General features: G+C 50.8%; 1 protein-coding gene across 1 annotated transcript; it reads right to left on the reverse strand.

Moving 5' to 3' along the window:
* Positions 1 to 14,832: 14,832 nt before the first annotated feature.
* Positions 14,833 to 20,663, reverse strand: bmp2b (bone morphogenetic protein 2b). Its single transcript, XM_078093577.1, has 3 exons — positions 20,133 to 20,663; positions 18,968 to 19,335; positions 14,833 to 16,084 (listed from the first exon to the last, which is right to left on the reverse strand). Exons 2-3 carry the CDS (start codon positions 19,320 to 19,322, stop codon positions 15,171 to 15,173), a joined length of 1,269 nt encoding a protein of 422 aa, XP_077949703.1. The 5' UTR covers positions 19,323 to 19,335; positions 20,133 to 20,663; the 3' UTR covers positions 14,833 to 15,170.
* Positions 20,664 to 21,968: the final 1,305 nt, after the last annotated feature.

The raw sequence follows: 21,968 nt of genomic DNA on the forward strand, positions 1-21,968 counted from the left end.
GGTCTGTAAATAAAAACTAGTATTTCAAGCATAGGAAGTTGCAAAAGTTAAACAAAGAATATTTATATTACATTGTTATAGCTTACAGGAGGCAATGAGATTATGTTATTATAACGTGAGCCATTCGATATGAAATTGGCGAGGTCCTTTACTCGTGGAGCAACCGTGATACTGCACAGATCAGCAGAGCGGGCCTGCGTCTTCTCCTTTGTGACCTGTTTGTTCTCTGGAAGGCGGCCATGTGCTCTCGGTCAGACAAAAGTGCCGCGTTGAGCAAAACCTCCACTCCACTTTTATGGTCTGTGTGGGCCGTCCTATTTGTACATGCTTAGGGCAAATTAGACCAGCAGCTGCGCACGGCCGTCCCGTCCCGCGTCGGCTTTTTTCACAGTGAACAAAAATATGCTCGGGTAAACCTCGCAGCTCGGACCCAGAAATACGCCGACACCTCTCCATGTTTACTATCGGCACTTGCCTCTTCCGGCACGAAATGAGAAAGACGTGGGGAGACAGGATGGAAGGGTGGGAGTAAATGAGGGGAGGGGGCGCAGAGGGACCACCTATGCAGATGTTTTCCACATGTACGGCAGACGGAAAACAAGCCGAGGAGAGGGGAGAGAGAGAGAGAGAGAGGGCTGCACCTGTTGAGGGCCGATGCTCCGGCCTCGGGTGACTTTTGTGATGTATGCGGTTATAAAAAAAAAAAGAAGAAGTATCTGAATTTATTCAGGGGCTTTTTTTCACCGTGATTTGAGCTACATTGAAGCTTGTCATGAGATCACCTGCGAGCCTTTTTGTTAATACTCATATCACTATCTCACACCTGCCCGATTTCCATTCATCAGTCAAGTCTCCCCCCCGATGCCTCGGGACCGTCGGGAAAAGTGGTTGGTAAATATCATTTCTGACAGCGTGACAGGAATAAGGAATAATTCCCGCCTGGAATGAGGTTGTTGGGCTAATCCTCCGTGATTACAACCTTGGACGCCAAGACACGCTCCATGTGAAAGAGGCTGTTTTCCTCTGCAGCAGCAGAGTTACCGATCCTCCCGAGGGCGCTCTCCCCCTCTCCCTCTCCCCCCCTCCGGCCTCTATTGGACCGACCCGCGGCAGGTCTCGTGGCCCCTCGGGGGGGGAATGACCCGGGGAGACCTGGACAACATTGGCAGCGGGGCGGCTTGGCGGTGTCATTTCGCCGCCGTCGACAAAAGCGCCTCTTGTTTGTCGCCGGGGGCCCGAACGCGGCGGCGCGGCGTTGCCAGCCCTGTGGAAAGGAAAGGACGGCCAGCGAGCAGAGCCAAAGGAACCTGCTCCAGCTCACCTGTGCAGTGAATGTGGAACGGAGTGACCCAGATCTGGATGGAAACCATCTGTAAATATTTCCCAGCAAGCTCTGTGGAAGAAGCACTGAGCCGGGGGCCTCTCAGCGGGGAATTCAGCTAACTGTAAATGACTCTGACTCCCTCCAGTTTGTGTCATCTGTTCCGAAAGAAGTAAACTGTGGGTTTCGCCTTCGAACCATCCAGCACGCAGCCGAGTGCGACGCGTGGATTGACGTGTGATTAAACCTCGGCGGTTGCAGGGCGCTGATCGACGGGGGGGATTAGAAGCAGAGCTGTTGTGGATGAACAGTGAATCTGTTTATTGCCGTGCCTGTGCAGGGCTACTGGCAGGGCAAACCTCTTTTGCCCCAAACTACAGCTCAGTTTAGAAGCGTAAGCCACGCTGCAAATATTTGGCTTGGCCACAGAAATTGAATTATATTGGCACGGAAAAGTCAAATAAAAAAACAGCAACCTTGGGAACAATTATGCAAAGTGAAGCGCGGTTAAACCGAGTGCTACTGGTTTCCCTTTCTGTCCAAAAGGGGGAAAAAAAGGGGAAACAAGGGGAAACAATCTGCCTTAGCAAAGTTTATCTCCCTTAAATAATATGTTAACATTTATCCTTGCCGTGGCAGATGTAGCTGTAGCTCTTTTTTGTGGTGTTGTATAGCTTCCTGTTGTGACACAACAGCCTGAAAAGCCAACACATCTTCCAGGGAGCTCATGCATGTGAATCCACAGCTGTGAGGACTCAACCACGGATAAAAAAAAAACCCCATAACAAATAGCATTTAAAAAAGGTTTCATCTGTTTCCTCCGAACATGTTGTGCTCCGACAAACCCGATGAATGGTGTGTGAGATAAACAGTGATTTCAGATGACCAGCGGGTCCTTTATGCAACCGTTCATGTGTTCTTTTCTCTGCTCAGAGCAGGGAAAGGAAGGGCAGGTACGATGGGGCATTGCACCGGTCACAGTGATATATATTCAGTTTGCAGGTTACCAAAGCACTTGTTGTTGCTGTACAATACCGCAATGTTGGGCTTGGCAACTCTGACGTAGCCCTGTGAGGTTTACACTGACGGTGTTTTGCTGACGGAGTTTGAATTAAGCTTCACCACCTGTGACAGCTGGCTGCAAACAAATGTCCTCCTCTTTATTTGGAGAAGCTCTGGACAGAATGCAACGAATGAGTTGCCTAAATAAACTAAAACAAGAGACATGACGATACACGACCATACGTAACAAAGCAGTGACTATAATGTTCTCCTGACACTATTAAAGAATTCTATAAACTGCTCAATAGTTACTATAAGATACACAGAATGTTTGCGTGACGGGGGATATCATAGAGGAATAGTTTGAAATATGGATCGATCCGAAAAGATGAATTCTGAAAACGAGTCCTGGTAGGATATGTTAGGAATATTACTGCTGCCTTTGCCAAAAACACTTTTAATGCGGTCTAACTAGAGAACACAATTGTATTTGTGGATGAAAACCAAAACTTAGAGCACTCAATGTCTAGACTTAGATATTTATGCAAGACTCGTAGCACTCATACTTGCTCGCAATGAACATTTCAACGAGGATAGAAGTGTTTAATTTGGATCACATCGTGAATCCTTGAGCCTCACTCCCAGTCAACCATAAAAAAACAGGCTTATTGGTCTTTTCTAATGGCCTGGCCAGTAGAGCGTTGACTGGCTCTTCTCTCATTAGCCATTGAAGCCCCACCTGCAGAACACAGGAGTCACAAACACTTACACGGCTAGCCGGCTAGCTAGCTAGCCAGCTAGCCAACCGTCATGCAAACCTTTTAAGCCAGCTTTGTTTGCTCACAGCTGAGGCTCAAAAGAAAGGCAGGGCCGGCGCAGAGAAGGGCCAGCTTTGACAATTTTCACACAAAGGCGGCACTGTTGGCTAACAGTGAGCGGCCTGTTTCTGGGAGGTTTGCACTGTTCCTGGGGCCCATTTCATGGAACAGTTAGCAAGGCCAAAGGCAACCCGTGGACTGGAGTGATAGTTAAGGCCTTCGGGGCCAAACCTGGGTCCGGCCCTCTGGCTTTCGCCTCAATCCCCCCCCACCCAGTTCAGAGGCTTTCACAGAGCCGACCCGGGGACGCCGGGTGCTGCAGGTGTCCCCTCATAAAGACCCGCATCACATGGGCTGCCGGACTGACTGACTGAGTTGTTTGGGTTACCCCCCCCCCACCCTCCGCCGCCACCCCCCTCTCCTCTGAGGCAAAAAATCAACACAATTCGAACACAATATTATGCAAGTGCCATATGCTAGGTGTAAGACTAGTGGAATTATCAATTTTCATATTTTAACTCAGTGTAAATAATCATTCAGTACTTTGTCAGTCCGTAAGTTTAATGCTGTTGTGTTGATGGTTTATGGTACGATTAAATGAAGGTGATCTGCATGTGGATTTAATAGGAATGTGGTCAGCTTCAGAGTGTCGGCGAAGGTGCGGTTGACTTTTTCCGGTTCAAGGAAAAACACTCCAGGCGATTATTAATGGAGGGATGAACATAGAAAAAATAACCCAGAACTCAGCTTAGGCGGCCGGTACTATCCATCACTCCGACCTGGGTTAAGGCCAGATCGTTAATTTCCTTCTACCTTCCATCCACCGTGTTTGAGAGGAAACTTCCTCCAGCTGCAACAGCTATCGAAACAGTCTTAAGTCTAATTTATTTTTGTCACTGTGAGTCTAAGTTTGATTAAGAGCGAGCAAGAGAGAGAGAGAGATCCAGGCTTCTCTCCTCCCGACCACAGAGTGGGCATGAAGAGCCCGGCGCCTCATTGATGTCAACCCTGGCTGTGCCCGTCCTGTAGTTTTCGGTTCGGTTTGGACAGAACAGGCGGCCGGGCCTGCAGGGGTTGGGAGGACCGGGCCCCGGGTTTCCCCACATCACTCAAGGGCCTCTGATAGGCGGTCACACAGCCTGGTAATGACAGGGGGGAGAGATTTGGTATTAAAGTCTCCTCCGCTGCCTCCGCTGCTCCTGCCTGACGTCAGGCTGTTAAATTCGGGGAATGAGAGCATGGCAGGGCCTATGCGGAAGGGAGTTAGACCTGTCTTAAATATACAGCTTTGTGTGAGGGAAGCCTGGCCCGGTTCCCTTGGAGCGTTGCTAAGGACACAAGCACGGCACACAGGAGGAACTCGGGATCACAGTCAATCGTTGGATTGACTGTGATTTTTGGGGATTTGCATCGGCCATAAATATGAAAACAGTCAAGGTAAATGGTGATACGATTTAAGGGGGGGAGGGGGGGGGGGAGACTTCCATTTACTAACATAGTGCTCAGACTACACGGTTTATAATTCGCTGGGTCGACTCAGGGTTAGCGATTCAATACACCCGGCCAAGACTACCAGGAAAAGTATACTTTCAAAGTCTTTAGTTGTTTGTAAGTCAGGGCTGGCCATCTTTTTTTAACCACCATCCGGCTACGATACTGAGGGGATTTCCATGTTTTTCGTGGAGTGCTTTGAGTTCAAGGCTAATCAACTTGGAAAGCCAACTGGATGGCTGGAGAATGGCTTACAAATGTCATACACTCAAGTAAAAGACCTCATTGTCTTTGCCGGTTCGCTGCTCAACCGTACGACCAAAACCTAAAGCCGCTCCGCAACATTAAAGCAGCCGATTGCTGCACCTGCATCCACAGATCATCGCGCCATTGTGGCGTTTTAAAGAAAAGGCCTCAGTCAAACACGCCCCCTGACCTTACTCGGCTAACATAAACTAATTAGGCTGGCTCTGAAAGGAAGGGCCCTGCCATTGGCTTAGTCGGACCTCCGCTGATCTACACCGCGCAATTCTGCCGCGGCCGGCTCTGCCCACCTAGAACCTCATTATCTCACGTTTTCAAAGGAGCGCCACGGTACACAGTTCGAAGGGATGGAGAAACGGAGGAGGTGGCGGTGCAGGAAGGGGCTTCCCCAGTTCCTCTCTTCTCACATCGGACTCAGAAAGGAAATGTCAAGCGTGAAGCTCAGAGAGTGGTCAGTAACGCTCAGTCCGGCAGGCAGCACAGAGGGGGCCTTTGTCCACCGTCACTTAGCGCCAATTACAGCCCGTCAAAATAGTTTTTCTGCTATGGGGCGACGTGTTAATGGGCCCGGAGTTGGGTGTGAGGAGCGACCTTGTCCACACACACCAACCCGGGGTTAGGGGTTAATAGGGGCCCCTCTGATGTGGCGGATGAGATTTCGGCAACCTTTAGCTGGCAAGGGAAGGCCGGGACAAAGCCCGTAGAATGTGATACAATTAGGCGGACAGCTTGCCATCCTGAATACTCCATAGAAGCGGGATGGCTGCATTAGCCCGGAGCAGATGGGCAACCGGACGCGAGCCAAACAGGTGCCACAGTAGGTCAAGACCCCCTCGGAAATGGGAAAGTGGGACACAGGTGAGGACCCAAACACGAGCCAACTTACTGGTTTACTGGGAGCGAGCAGCAATTAAAAAATCCTGTTGAACAAATGACTCTTGTGCACACAAAGGACGTCCTTTTGCAACTCGTGAAAAAAGCGTCAGAGACCGTTCAGTCCCCTGTAGAATTTCCCATCTCAGTCAGCAACCCGAGGAGCTGGAGCTCGGCTCCATCAGAGGACCCGCCCTCGGCCAAACGTGGAAGCCGTCTACTCTCCCATACGGGAAAGAGAACTTGGCACGATTGCCGTCTGACCTACACAGGGTTTCCTGAGTTTAAGTAATCAGTGATTATCTGATGTAAGATGTAAAAAGTCCTGGCAAAATGACATGTCCCTAACATTGAATGGTGCTACGTGTGCCCGGTCTGGGCATGTCTGCACAAAGCCGGGCCCTGCGTTTTACGCCGTAAGTGTGGGAACGGAACCAATGCCAAACTACCCGTGGGCCCTTCGAAAGGCCCGCGGCTCTTTGCCAGGCAGAGCTGGAGATTTCTGAAAAAATATCCCACACCACACTGAGCAAATCCAACCACATGCAAGCCTGTGGGAACCAGCGGATGACTTCTCTCCACATATAAATACTCTCAAAATACTTGCTGGACTTACTGGTGTACACATCATCCCCCCCCCTACACAATCCTCTTGGACATGGTAGCTGTGATCTGGCCCCCGGCTTCATCTACTTAATGTTGAAATAAAGGAGGTGATGGAACTCAGCCTCCAAATTGGATTTGTTTAATCTGCATCAAGTTTGAACATCCTGTGTAAACACAAGCGTGTGCTGATGCCGGAAACGCCACGTCCGGAGGCGTAAATGCCCGTGGTTGGCTTCTTTGGCACAGAATCAGAAGAGTGGAAAGGCCGGGGAGGTTCCATTGTTAGTTGGGGGTCAAAGGCTACTTCTTCAACCGACGTATGAGTGGAATGGAGCGCTACAGATCGGTGGTCGGTGAGGCGGGAATAAGGGCTGAATTCGTTTCTCAAGGTTTGATAGTTTACAGATTAAACATCCCTACAAATATTAATAAAAAAAAAAGAAGTAAAAGTACATTAAATATATCCGAGGTTAGCGTAAGTCTTGTTGGACTCACAATCTCTGGGAACAGAATCTGCGGCCTGTGCTCATGACCTTTACACCAAGTCTTTGGCAAATGATGCGGAAGCAACATTGAACAAACACAAACACCATTAAGAGTTCATGTGTTCCAGTTAAAGAGCCCTTTGGGTGGACCCTCATTTCCTTGATGGCTTTGCAGACGTATCCCCCCGTGTTAAGTCACTAAATCATTGGCAGCCGACGCGCTTTCTCTTGCTTCGTTGTCCTCGGAGATGAGTGAGAATATGACTTTGCCTTGATGGGATTTATTTGCCTCGGAGGAAAGGCCGCGCCGCTTCAAGCGCAACTCATTAGGGAGTGTGTTTTGGGGAAGGAGGGGAACGGGGGGGCGGGGGGGTGAAGGTCACTGGAGGTTAATTCCAATCGCGGTGCCTCCTTGAAGCAGCGTGACAGCATGTCTCCTCTGCTCACAGATTGGATGAGTTACTGATTACAACGTGTGGAAGATGGAGCCTATCGCTCACACACATTCTGCCTCCACCTGCACGCATGAATTAATTGTGTTCCTTATTTAGGGTATTTTGGCTGCTTGTGGACATTTCTTTAAGTTAAGTTCATTCAGAATGATTGTAACCGCTGAAGGATTTGAGGTATTTTATGCTGCAACAAAGGCGAATAAACAGAATTCCAAACGTGATTTGGATGTTTTGACAGTTTCACCGTCTGGTGAGATTCATTACGTCCGATGTCTGGCCCGGTTGACGTGTGATGGTGCTGCCCTTGTTCAAGCTATTGTCTCTTATTGTTTTCATCAGCGCAGGCTGCCTTTTTATGACTTATCAAAGCACCACACCTTGATCTTGAAGGCGGCAAAGAGAGCAAAGGGGAGGAATGAAAGAAAATCCAAAGGGATGAGGGAGACAAAGGGATCAACCGCGGCGGGGAAGACATAACAGCGAAGGAAAAAAGAAAGAAAGAATGTGGAAAAGGAGAGAGAGAAAGAGAATGCGCGACAGAATGAGAAATAAGAATGAAAGGAAGAAAAAAATAAAACAAAGACAGGCGAGAAAGAGCGAGATGTGGGCCATTCATAAGCAGGCTTCTCCAAGGGATCTCAGGCCAGCACACCTGGTACTGTTCACTTCAGAGGAAATAGACACTCTGTGGAAGAGAGGCTCTTGGCCCGCGGACAAAACCGCTGCAGCGCCAAATTAGAAACAGGAAGGACTGTGGGTAAGGCTCAGATTAAAAACGCGCTCCCCACATGGACTCAATATACTGCAGCCCTGATCCCGCTCTGGAAACCCAAAACCCAACAGCACGATTTTACGTCCCAGTCAACAGAACGCTCGCTGTTTGCCCAGTGACAGCACAGAGATCCAGTCCAATGTCAACCCCCCCGCATGTTGGTAAACCGGGGCCCATTCTAATGGCAGACAGACGTTTCTCAGTGTGCTTTATCAATAACCGTCTTCACACCCGCGGGCGCTTAATGACCACGTTTTCATGCCGCTCCAGTCACGATGGGACCATGTGGACTTTACTGCGAGCCTCCCTTCTCTCTCTATCTCACTGTCTCACTGGCCTCTTTCTGGTGCAGGACCATCTATCAGCTCCAGGACCAGATGAACGTCACACACACACACACACACACACACACACACACACACACACAGGGAGGACGCGGCGCAGAGTTTCCCACGGACGACCATTACAGCGGCTAATGTTGTCAACAGGCAACTAGCGAGAAGTAATGGTCCATAACGCACCCCATAAAGGAGTGAAACCAGCACGAGGTCTGTGAACGTACCAGAAAGGGAAATGAATATTAGATACACGTCTGCTGCCTTCCTCTTGCGACCCCTGACCTCCGACGGGTTTCTCCTCTGCTTGACGGGAGCTGGAAGGCATTTCCTGCCCGTTCACGTACGTACACGTTCAATCCCAGGGAGAAAAGAGCGAGTTAAAAAAAAAAAAGCCCTCACCTCTAACGGCCTACGAGGACGAGGGGGAAAAAAAGCGTGCACTCGTTCTCAAACAATATTTCCATTTACTCATGGGCCCGTCCAAGTAGTGTGTTCCCCTCAATCTATCATTTTCACTGCGGTCACCAACGGTGGAGCGGCCTACTGTAATTATTCCTGCAGATATTGAGGACATCTAGAGGTGGTTTCTCCTCACTGGAAAACAGAACTACTCCTTTCTCATAGAGGTCGAGTTTTCATTACGTGAAGCTCAGTGAGGATTCTCAGACGGATTGACGGAGGGGTAATTTAATACGCAGACACAAGGAGGCAACAAATGGACTCATTTGTATCCGAGAGAAGACGGTAGCCAAGGAGGAGGAGGAGGAGGAGGAGGAAGGGGGGGGGGGGTCCCAATAATCCAGCTTTGGGACTCCCTGTTCCAACCACCACTGTCCTCTTACTCGCCTCTGTTTGATCTGCCTTTCAGCGCTGCAAAGCCTTTCCCTCACGGAAGAGGTCACCGCCGAAGCCATGAAGGGCGGCATTCACCACAGGTCCGCTGACTGATGTTTGAGCCAGGCACGCTGATGGATGTACACCCGTAAACACACACACACACAGTACACTGCACGCACGCAGGCGGGGGAGTGTGCTCGGTAGTGCGACTCCGAGAGGAAAACCTGCCATGACATCACCCAGGGGGGAGTGCAGGTGCAGGGCCGGGACAGGAAGTGAGTCACAGGAAGCCTGGTGAGGCAGACTTTGCCACGCCACTGACAGGCGGTGGGAGAGTGTGTGTGATGTGGGGGGGGGGGGTGGAGGGTTCCACCTTGTAGCGGAGCTGATGGGGCCCTCTGGTTGTGGACCTGTTCTTTACATAAACAGGCTTCTCTCATCTCCCTCTGCAATCAGGTCTTCCAGGCCTTTTTCTAAAGTAACAGATGGGTACGGAAAAGTCTTTCTCCCGCGAACCACCGCGCGAGCAGTGTGCCGTACGCGCTGCATCACTTTGGTGTAATATAATTAGTGCACAGCTCGACTTGAAACAGTAACATGATACGAGAATAGCTGCAGCACAGAGATGTGTGATGGATGGACGGATGGAGGAGATGGTGCATGTGTCTTTGACAATGTCGGTGCACTGGTTTATACAAAGCTTATTACGCTAATGAGAAAAGTGTGGGGAATGGGTTTGTCCCGTACCACCCAGGGAACGAGGGCCCGTTTCCCCCCCCCGGTGCACCGCATCTGGAAGCAGCCTCTCGGTAATCTGCAATAAGTACAAAAGGTTCCGCGCCAGCTTGTTCTCATAGACCACCAAGTGAGGCCCCGAGCTCCATAACAGGTTTCGTTTCATGGCTGGAGCTCCTCAAGGTGCCGCGTCGACACTTCAGCCCGACAGGGATGTCGGCGTCAGCGCGGTGGCGTCCGCCGCGGCAGAGAGGCGGTCTGGACCGGACCGTCCTGGTCTTTGCTATCAGCGTCGTGGTCTCACCCGGGCAGAGCTGCAGATGGTTACATGCATACATGTGCCGGTAGAGAACCCATATTGTCAAAATGACAACAAAAATATTTTAATATCACAATGACTATACCTACTATGTTATATACTTTTCTAAATATTCTATTTCTATATGGCTTTTGTAGAAAGACCTAAGTAAATTTAATTTTAAGTTAAATTTCAGTTTCCAGTTTAATTTCATTTTAAGTACAAAATAATTTGATTTCGGGAGAAGAAATTTGCGTTAAAATGTGCGTTTTATTGCCTATTTAGCGACGTAATTGTGTATCTGTGTGCTGTTTTTTGTACCATACCTATTACTCACTTGTGTTGACTATTTGTCATCAGACAAAACCGAGTCTCGAGCTTCCTTTTCCCCGCTCCGAATCAGCAGCGGCGCTGATTTGAAGCCGCGTGCGCGGGAATGCGTGGGATTTACGGGGCTCGGGACTGACGTTTATTGAGCAGGCGTGCTGGAGGATGTCATGTAGCTCCCTTTGATGGATCTCTGCACTTCCTGCTACAAAGATGGAGGCCTCTCCCGTAACCACACAACCCCTTTCAAGGGGTGTAAGAGACGCCCTTCGGGCAAGGTTCCGGGATCAGTCGGGTTCAACCCCCCCCTGCGACCCCCTCCTGCCCAACCATAACTGTAACCATCAGAGGAGTAAACACAACACTGACCTTAGATCAGCATGTAGAGGCAAATCCAACCCGTGAGCCAGTTCTGGAGGCCCATATGTGGTCCATATGGAACTCCTTCCTGCCTGTATGCGTGGAAAGTGCAACGAACACAATCTGACGCCCGTCTGTTCGAGTCGCAAAATAACAGTTTCAAATAAAATGAAAATGAATGATCTTCATGGCAACTACATATATTTATATCGATTTAAAAAAAATGGCTTCGGTTGGCAGGAAATGGTGTCACGAAGGCCGTTTCTCCCGCTGCTGCTCCCCGCAGACAAAAAGCGTCTGGCTTAAGGTCACGTCCATCCTCTGAGCCTTCAACGCCTCCAGAGTATCATTACGGGCGACCAACGTTTAACTCTTCTGCTGTGAGTATAAGGCTGTATTATAGTCTCCTCCATGGCGTCCCAGCCAGGGGTAATGATTTCAGCATGTCACTCCAGGCCGACGGCACCGTGATTGCACGGATGATTAGCTCTTACAGTAATGGTCGTAGTCGAGCATACTTCAGGAGAAGGTCGGCGGGGAAGGGGGGGGGGGGGGGGGGGGGGGTTCTTCTTGGTGTCCCGGTGCCTTTCGTGGCACACGCTCACAGCTTTAATTCATACGTGCGGGCGAAGGACGCTTGTATATACGTGAAAAAGTACAATCGTGCGTGCAGTCGTGCTGGGAAAGTCATTTCCATATTCGCGCTGCTCCTGAATCCTGCGGACGCGCGTCTGTTTGATGTGTCCGGAGCTGCAGCGCAGATGCCACAGTTTCATGCTGGACGTCATCTGACTGGCTGTTCTCAGAATGCCGAAGGGAGGGGAAAGAAAACACCACGTGCACCACCTCTGAAATCTGTGTGTGTGCAGCACACGAAGGAGAGAGAAGAGAAGAAAAAAAAATCCAAAGTTTGAAAAAGACTCCAAAGCTCTTCGCTGGTCTCATTTTTGCGTCCCACCCCGGCACGGAGCCAGCGGAGATCTCCCACGGCGACTGAGCCCCTCCGCCTCACCGAAGATACACGGCGTGCCACATACTTTCCCCTTCCGGCCCCGGCCCAGAAATCTGGGAATCGTTTTTTTTTTTCGCAGCCCTTATGATTTGGCTTGTTTGGCGCTGCAGATATTTTTCGGTGCGGTTTGCTGCCCACCAAACGAAACGAAACGAGCCCTGCCACGCTAGCGGGCCGCCGCTCCCACTGTTTTTTTCTCATCAGTCATGCGGCTGCTCTGTTGTGTGTTTTTGTGCGTAAACAAAGACAGCGAAGGACACCTCTAACAGACTTACCAGATGTGCCCGGAGGAGGGAAAAGGGGGGGAAATCTGTTTTCGCAGAGTGACTCTGCTGAGGTCTGTGTAGCAGGTGAAGACGATCTTGCCAAGAACACATATCTCACAGTTGGGCTTTTGTAACACAATCATGGAATAAACAGTTGCACTCAGACTAAATGTCTGAGCTCATCATCAATTCTCCCGCGGGGCGAAATAGGTGCTGGTTGTGCCGGGTGGAAAGAACGGACTCTGCAACACAAACACGTTCCTCGGGCCTCAGCCCGCGGCGGCTGACCGCTAGCCCGCGGCGTGACGCGTCCAGCCGGGAAGCCACTCGGTAATGGCGGAGATAATGGGTCCTTATTACTCTGACCCTTGACCCCTGTTCCTAGCGAGGAGTTTAGGACCTGGCCGCCACTAACGCCGCTCCGGAGAGAGAAGTCGAGGAAACAGCGGCAACCGGAACCCTGTTTTCAGCTGGGACGGGGGTGCCGGGTGAGAGGGGGGAGGGAGGGGAGGGGGGGGGGTTCAGAAGTGCTACCCACCCTGGGAGCAGTATTTCCACCCAACCCAATGAAAGGTTTATGGACTTGAACCATAATGGCAAAAGCCACTCAGTCTCAAAACCTTTTTTTTTTGCTCAACACAGAAATTTCCAGCCGTGTTTTTGGGACTTTAACGCTTTAACTGTTGGTTTGTATCAAATGTTCATTAAGTGTGCCAGCCAAGTGACTTCCTCCTGAAGTCCATTAAAATGGGGCTGCTGCTACTGGCAGAGGTATGTGCAGCAGCCCATCTGTGGGGTTGTGGGTTGGTGGGGGTCCACGGAGGAGAGAAATGGACACCAGATGGGACCAGAGGGGCGTGGGGGGGTGGGGGAGGGCGTGCATGGTAGAATAAAATAACACATGCAGAAGATTGAAACTGAAATGTGGTGTGGTGGTGGGGGTGGGGGGGGGGGGGGGGAGGGTTTGAAATAATTGCACGGTTGCATCATCTGGAGTCGCCGGGTGCAAACACTCGGAGGATAAGAATAGGTAAACAGATGTGATCTGAGGAAAAAAAAGAAGAAGTGACATTTCAGCATGTTTTTGCTGCCCCCCCCCCCTCCCCCCCCCCCCCCCCCCCCCACCGAATAAAGTCTCACGGCCCCTTCTGTTTTGATTTACATCTCCTACATGAGCAACAAGCGTATCTTTGTCCGACGCACATTTGTGGGGTTTTTCAGGAGAAAGAGCCCACCAGGAAACCCTTGAATAGATGATTGAAAAAACAACCACGTTGGTTTTCCGTGCATGCGTATGCATGTGTCTGAGATTGAAAACCAACATTCCACGGTCCCAATGTGCGCTCACATAAAAAACATTCTATTTAGAGCATTTTGAGCTGCCTTGTGATCCCTCCAAACCCTTTCTAATGCAAACACAGCAGAAAAACGCAGTCAGTCAAACTCTGCAGAGACTCTCCCCTCGGCCTCTCTTCTCCCTCTCATCATCTGATCGGCTATTGTGGCGACACCTTAAACACTCGCAGTGGGACGATATTGACTCAGGTGTCCACAGTTCAAACTGTGTCCCTGCGGCAACATGTGCTACGTTTTTGTTTTCGTCCCCCTGAATGAAGCGCGTCAGCGTCGGCGTTGGGTATTGTGTTTGTGTTGTGTTGTGTTGTGTTGCCCTTTGTTATCTGCTGCAGCTGAGAAGGTTTCTGAAACGTGCCCCTGGATTTATTTCTTTCCTTTACTCTTTTTTTGCTTTTTTTTTCCTTCAGCGCCGAAACACACCAGAGCCCCGTGAGTCAGAGACGACAAAGAAAGGCGGCCAACTCTGAAGCGGGGAAGAATCTGTCTGAGCACGTGCAGTATGTGGACAGGTGCAGGTGTGTGTGTGTGTGTGTGTGTGTGTGTGTCTCTATTAATTAAAGTGCCAGTCTTTGCTGATAGCCCGTTGATGTGGTCAGCCTGCCACAGTTTTGAGATCTCTCAAGTCTCAAATCGCAGCATAAATAAACCCCGCCGCCCTCGTCAGAACTCCTTCAGAAGCCCTGCAGATCCCACACGCCTCCCCCCACCTTCTCCCACCCCCCCCCCCCCCCCCCCTCCGTTAATACTGGTCGAGACCAGAAAAAAACCAGGAGCCAAGTGGAACGTTCCCAGGGATCTTCGCAGTGACATGTAATTCTTCGCAGTGACATGTAATGCATGAAAACATGCTCTGGTGTTGTTCTAATCCTCCCCTGGGAGTCTATCACATTCGTGGGCTTGTAACGTGTCACTCCCGTCATGTGACCCCTGCACCCCACCGCAGTTCATTACACCGGCCCGGCGCCCCCGACCCGCCTCTATTGTTGTCGGTTTCCAATTACGTTTACCAAAAGGAGTCCAATGCTTGGTTTGCAATCAGCGCGGCGCGAGCTCCTCGTCACGCGGCGTGTTTGTGCAGCTAATTTCTGTCAGGGTTTGAAACACTCGTCATTCATGTCCGCCCCCCCACACGTCGGCCCCCTCGCACGGACACGTCAACGACGGGAGGGACTGGTTCCCGGCGGCGGCTCTCGGAAAATTTGAGTGAACACGGTTGTTGTTTTTTCACGATAAATACACATAATTTATTTACAAATAAAGTGGTTATAATAGAAATAAATACAAAATAAAAATCTGAGCATTATACTTCATGTGGTATTGCACCCATTTTGAAATACATTTTCAAAACCAGTAAAGGAATATTCCTCTGATTAAAATATTTATTTTTCCCAACTTTACGTAGACATAAATATATTCATATATAGCTTTTTTTTTCTTCTTCCACAATAACTCTGTTTTGTCTTTCATATAAATAAACGTCTTCATTGGGAAACCGGGTGTCCACATAACCTCTGATGTCTCTGTCAGTCTCTTTCGCTCCACTCCACTGTCGGTATCTCACCGGCAGCCGCACCCCTCCACCACCATGTCCTGGTAGTTTTTCAGGATGACCTTCTCGTACTCGTCCAGGTAGAGCAGGGAGATGGGGCTGAGGTCAGTGGGCACGCAGCAGGCTCTGGGGATGTTCGAGTTGACCGAGTTGACCAGCGTCTGCACGATGGCGTGATTGGTGGAATTGAGATGCTCCGCCAGGGGGAACGGACACTCCCCCTGGCAGTAAAAGGCGTGGTAGCCGGGCGGCGCCACTATCCACTCGTTCCACCCCACGTCGCTGAAGTCCACGTACAGGGCGTGCCTCTTGCAGCTGGCCTTGTGCTGGTGCTTCCTGCGCTGTTTGCGGAGCGCCGCCTGGCGCTTTTCCCGCGTGTGGAGCACCGAGTCCCCGCGGCCGTCGTGACCGTACGTCACCAGCAGAGGCCGAGCCTGAGGCCACGAGTCCCGGTCCTGGTGCAGGGACCGGCTCACCCTGACGTGCCTGCTGCGTCTCTGGGCGTGCTCCCCGTCCGTCGCCCCCTCCTCTGGGTGATGCACCTCCACCATGAAGCCATGGTTGCGACCTTTCCCGGCGGTCCACTGAGACACGGCGGGGCTGACGTCGAAGCTCTCCCAGCGGCTCAAAGAGTCCCGCACTAGCCGAGTGTCCAGCAGACGCGCCAGGGGCTCCCCACCTTGGGCGGAGGGAACTCCAAATATCTCATAAATGTTGATGCGATGGAAGCCACCCGCCGGCGCGCTGCCACTAGTGCTGCTGTTCCCGGCGCTGTTGTCGGGGGCCGCGGCTCCCATGACCTGGTCCCTGTAGACGCGGAGCTCTGCGGAGGTGATGAGCTCCTCCTCGGGGATCGAAGTGAGGTTGAAGTAGAACTGCTGGGTTGTTTTACCCTTCAGCCGGGCCAGGGCCTCCATGGACTCTGCAAGAGACGGCACACGGACAGACATGGCGTGAGAGGACGTATGTGTGAAGTCCATTCCAACGAGGAAACAAAGAGTCAGGGCACGGTTCAAGAACGTGAAACAACATCCAGGATTCAAGCCCAGCGAGTTATTGGCAAAAGACGGTTCCTCTCATGGTTTCCCTCTCCGTCTCTGTCTCTCTCAAAGACGCACACACACACACACACACACACACACTCACACAACTTGCAGGCTGCCTTCTGCGCGGCCAAGCTGCCACGTGGTTACGCAGAGCGGCTGTGGGCCATTGTCACACACACACACACACACACGCGCGCGCGCACACGTTGTCTCTTTGCGTGTGTCACTCTGTGTGACGATGTTCTCGCGGAGATTTAATCGGTGTCACGCTGGTGAATTCACGGTGAAAGCGGCGCGCTTCCAGACACGCTCGCCAGTCGGCCTTCTAATGTCAAATTAGCCTTTTTGCTTCGGCTGCTGGCGTACGCGCAGAAGAGGAGCATGAACAGAAGGTGAATGTGGAAATCAGTATAAACCTGATTGAATAAGTTCCTAAATAAATGTCAACTGTTGCGTTAACCTTTAAGCAACTGCCCCCCCCCCCTCTGAAATGTCACTGCTTTAATGTGAAAGGTTATACTTCCATGGTAATAAGGCCTATGCGATGTCTCAATTTGCATGTACAGCCCATAAAACGTAAAGCTGATACAACGTTGCTTTTATTTGACCAATCAAAGCGTAGAAACCCTCTGCGCGAGGTATTCCCCTTCCATGCGTGCACATTAAAAGACACAAGTCGAAGCTGCAATTTTCTTTAAGGCTGCTCTGCTTTGAACTTGTACTTTATGAAGTTCATAGAAGACGTATAGACGCACTTTTTAATCTGTTCGGTGTGGTGAAACAAACACAAACTTTGAACCGGGTGCGCTTTCAAAGGAGCCATTTAGGAAATTCCACCATCTCATCCTAAACCTCCCTCCAGAGGCACAAAGACCTCAATTAGGCCTATCACTGCTCATTTGATGTGGGAAAGCCCCCTGTCTCTCTTTCCCTCTCCCCTGTCCCCAATCCCTCTCTTTCTTTCCTTCCTCAGCCCCCCCCCCCCTCCCAAATCCCCTTCTCCCTCTGTTCTCCTTGCCCCAAATCCTCTTTTCTCTACGCCTCCTCGTCTGTCACTCATTCTCTGTGTATTCTGCGGCTCACTCTCTCCCTCCTGTCTCTGTTCTGTGTGAACGAGTTGCGGCTTGTCGGGAAAAAAAAGTGTATCAACATTCCTAATTTCATTTTGCGTCACGTGCCAAAACAGAAGATAAAGGCTAATGTCGGGTCATTCATCACGGACCTGTCTTCAGGCATGCAGCCACTTCCTGCGTAATGGTGGAAATGTTCTATTTGGCACGGGGGAAATGGTTATTTTTGAAAAGCGATTGGAGTGAAACTAAGTACCCGGGCACATATAATATCAGACGGCCGATTGGATGAGTGATTAGAGCGAGTTTGCATCGACGCGCTGCGCTTACATCAGTCGATGAAATGCTTGTCACGCGGAGTAGCCGTCAATTGCGCGTCTCTTGACGTGGGAAGCCTTAACAAGCCTGCGGCTCTGTTAGCATGGGATGAAAGAGTCAGCGGAGCGTGTGTAAACACTGTCTGAACACATCGGTAATGGCCGGTGGTGTCAAGGTGTTTGCTGGCCAGCTGCAGAGGTTTCCAGTAGTGGGCAGGGAGCAGTCACTCAGCCCGGCGTGTTTGTAGTGTGTCAGTGTAGCCACTGGGTGTCATTGCACTAGGCCTCTGGAGAGCACCCAAGCAACCACTCAACCACCCCTCTGACTCACCCATGGAAACTTCCCCACTAAAACACTTAGGACTCTGTACAAGGACTCTGTGTGGAGCTCCTATGGACTCGGGTGACTTGAACGTTGTTAAGTGGAATATAGGAACCTAGCGGATAGAATGATACAGAGCTGCTATGTTCAACGAGTAAAGGTTTTTTTTTTTTATCATGTCATTCATTCATCATCCTCTTGATAGTACGACCAGGGCCTCGGGGCACTGCTGCACGGGTTTATAAGCCTCAGTCATGTTTGAATTTCACCTGTTGGATTATTTTAGGCGGCTTAAAATAACCGTGGTCGTCTGTGGCATCGTGTAAACACGGCGTACAGCTGCTGAACTAATGCACCGTATCCACGTGTGTGCGCCTCATTCATCAGGGCAGCGTGTGTTAACTTAAAAATGGAATTGAAACAGCGAACTTAACAAGCGACGTGTATCCAAGGTAAAAAAAAAAAAAAAACGGAGCGAGCAATTGTGGTTGTTGGAACGCGCGTAATGGCGCACGGCGCGCAGAGAGGGGCGATTCGGATATAGTACGAAACCGCGCGACACTCTCATTGGCCTCCTTTTTTTTTGCCAAGGACTCGTCTAGGTCCTGTTGGAAATGACTCAGAATTCCGTCTAGCCCGATATGTCACAGCGCGTGCCCGCGTAATGCCATGTCCCGTGTCCTTGAGGTGAGACGGAGATGACTATCACCTGCGCGCCCGCGCACGCCGCCCTTTATCCCGCTCCTATGGTGCGTGTCTGGAAAAAAAAAAACTGTTTTCGGAGTCCCACGCAAACACCATCAATTATTAAGAAACAAATTACCGCAGGCACACCGCCGCCCACCTTGATGTTTTCGAACCCCGTGACAGCTGCGCCAGAGGGGGACGTTTGGGTAAAGGCTGTGACACATAACGTGGACGCGTGTCACCTGTAAATGACGAACGCTCCATAAAACAGAGAAGACTCTGAAGTTCGGCCCTGGCGCACTAGTCATGTTTAAATATAGGCTGGTGCCGTCTGAGGGAGACAGGTATGTCACTAATACATACCTTCGTGGTGAAAGCTTCTAATCGTGTTGGCCTTGCTCGCAGCCCTCTCTGCGTGCCTCCCCATGCTCTTGGGTCGTTTGGCGCTGTGGTCTCCGTTCGCTGAGTGCATGCGGTAAAGATCCACCATGTACTGCGGCACCACGGCTTGCCTGCTCGGGGTCGGCCTGCGCCTCAGTCCGAACATGTTGAGAAGCCGGAGCTCGAACTCGTGGAGGAAGCTCTCCGACCGCTCGGGGGTCTGCTTCCCGGACTCGCTGTATTTCCTCCGGCCGACCTCGGGGATGAGTCCCGTAGCACCTTCCAGCAACACCTGAGCGATCAGCAGTACCATGAAAGAGCGGACCACGGCGACCATGATCAGTCAGTCCCTGCGGAGAAAGTTGGTGTCGCGTCAATACACTGGCGCTGGGGTATTGACATGGGGGCAGACACAGCAGGGGCTTCTCCAAAAGTGAGCGCAACACTCCCCCCCCCCCCCCCCCCCCCCCCCCCTCACCCCACCTCCCCTCCTCCCATACAGTAGGAATGATTGAAGGGCTGCAGGTTAGAAAGGGAAGACAGGCTCCTCACTTTGAAGTAGAACAAAAAAAAAAAACAGAAAGAAAAAAAAATGGGGGGGGGGGGGGGGCTGAGAAAAACAGCCCCGCCGGCGATGGAGCGCGCCTTAGCGCACCAGATTGATCTCAACGGGAGCAGAAGCACAAATATCAAGGTGAGGCAGGTATGGAAGAGACGAACAAAAATGACAAATCAAAGAAAGAAGCAGGGGTTTTTGGAGAGGGTGGGTAGGGAGGAGGAGGAGGAGGAGAGGGGGGGGGGGGGCACCGCAGACATACAGTCTGCAATTAGAAGAGATACGAAAGCACGTTTTAAGTGTAGCGAGCCGACGCGCGTCTGGTTCGCGGAGGCTTCGGCGGTCATGTGTAATCAGAAGGGATAGAGTTACTTCAAGGGGCTCGCAGGTGTTACATCTGACGTGCGTAACAGAGACAGATGTGACCCGGGACAAGACATTTAAAAAAAAACAAAAAAAACAAGACAAACAAGAACTTCATATGTTGGGGACGCTTAAACTTTTACGCACACACTCGGTCAGCGTCATTTACACCAGACGGCGTGTGGTTTCTTTGCACAAAAGTCCGACCGGGGGGCGAAAAGTCTTTACCTGACGAGGAAGCGAGGAACCGGTCGTCGTTCCACCTTGGCGCTCCGATAAATTCCACATTAATTCGTGTTTAATCCACGCTTCTTCTCCTCCAGGGACCCAAGACAGCCCATGCCCTCCGCCGATCGCCTCTCGCACATATTCTCACCAGCTGCTTCTCGGAGTTCGGTCTCGGTCAGCGCGGAAAGAAGGAAAAAAAAACACAAAAAAAAACAAAAACAACAACCAAAAACAAACAAACAGATACGTTCGGTCTACGAGGAAGCGGAGCCGCCGCGCAGGCAGGACCGATCTATGGGGAAAGCATCTTGGTTGAACATCTTCGAACGGAGAGCAGTTCGCCGGGACAAAATACAGACAGCGGCAGTTGATCGGAGCTGTGTCGGGGGAGGGAGGGGAGGGAGGCGGGCGGGGGGGGGGGGGGGGAGATAAGCGCACTCAAAGCGTCGCTCCTTGGACCTTGTTGCCTCCAGTCGGGGAGCGCGTCGCCTCTCCTCTGTGCGCCACGGCGTAGTGGTTGCATTGATTGGTGCCTGCGCTTCCCCCAGCGACCCTTTTTGTCGTGCAGTGATGTCACCGAGGGCTGTCAATCATTTATCCACTGAAGAAGAAAAAAAAAAAACACACACAACCCCCGCGCACCTCCACATGCCGCAGTGCCGCAGCGTTTTCACGTTTAAACGCGCTTTAGTGGCCCAGTTTGGATAAGAGTTTCCCCCCCGACAGCCTCACGGGATTTGCTTTTGTATTATATATTATGAATTGGAGTCCTGCTGCTTTACAGTCCAATTAAATGATTCTATAAAATGCTGATCCCCACCTCGATGTTTGAGCGCATATATGAATAGAATATCTGTCGTTATTACAAACAACTCTTTTTGCTCACCTATACATGTCCTGGAAATTCACCCCATAAAAATAGTCGTTCAGTCAACAGTTAAAAACCATACTGTTGCTTTTAGTTGTTTGTTTTTGAGGTTATGTTCCATACTAGCGATCGTCTATTTGTGTTACGTTTTTAAATAACATCACATTGGCTTATCGTATAGTGCCATGGGGGGGGGGGGGGGGGTGTAATATTCCTATGTGAATGTGACCGCAAGAGGAAGAAAAACAACTCATGCTGGTTCACAAATAGATAATTGCCGAAGGTGTTAATAGCTGGATCAAACATGTTTGTATTAAGGCTGATAGATAAAGGCCTCACAGTGCGTTACGTTTGTGGTTTTAGAGGATTAGTCCCTGCACTGGACTGTCACGTGCTCCTGCTGAACTTCACTGTCTGTGTGTGCGTGTGCTTGTACACGTGTGTCTGACCCCAGAGCAGATGTTTACATGCCTCATGTCACTTGACAGCACATACTCACTATACTATTGACAGCTTTTGGCAGCACACATTGCTGCTTTAGATGAGCTACAGCACAACACGTCGAAAGTCTGGTCTGCTACGGCAGAGAGAAACGTGTATATGTTTTATTTCAATTTCTGTCCAGTGTCGTTGAAAACAGTTGCGCGTTTTGTCTTCTGAGACAGAGGTTTGCTGCGTTGTTTTCGGGCTGCGGGGGGGGCGGGGGGCTACGCAGCACTGATGTTTGGGTCATCTGCACAAGAAAAGCCCCCATTGATTCCCTGCAGTGAATCCCGTTAGGTGACGGCGGTTCGGGCCTGTTGAGGCCAAAGCGCTCGGCCTGTTATCTTTCGGAGAGGTGGCAATAGATTAAATTCCCCCCTCCCCCCCCCCGACAGATCACAAGATATCTTTCTCTCCTACCAGGACGATAACATTTTATGAGGGATAATCCCAGATCTTCCACTTAGAAATTAAAATCCGGACGG

The sequence above is a fragment of the Gasterosteus aculeatus genome, chromosome 18 (assembly GCF_964276395.1).
Source record: "Gasterosteus aculeatus chromosome 18, fGasAcu3.hap1.1, whole genome shotgun sequence".
Lineage (NCBI taxonomy): Eukaryota > Metazoa > Chordata > Actinopteri > Perciformes > Gasterosteidae > Gasterosteus > Gasterosteus aculeatus.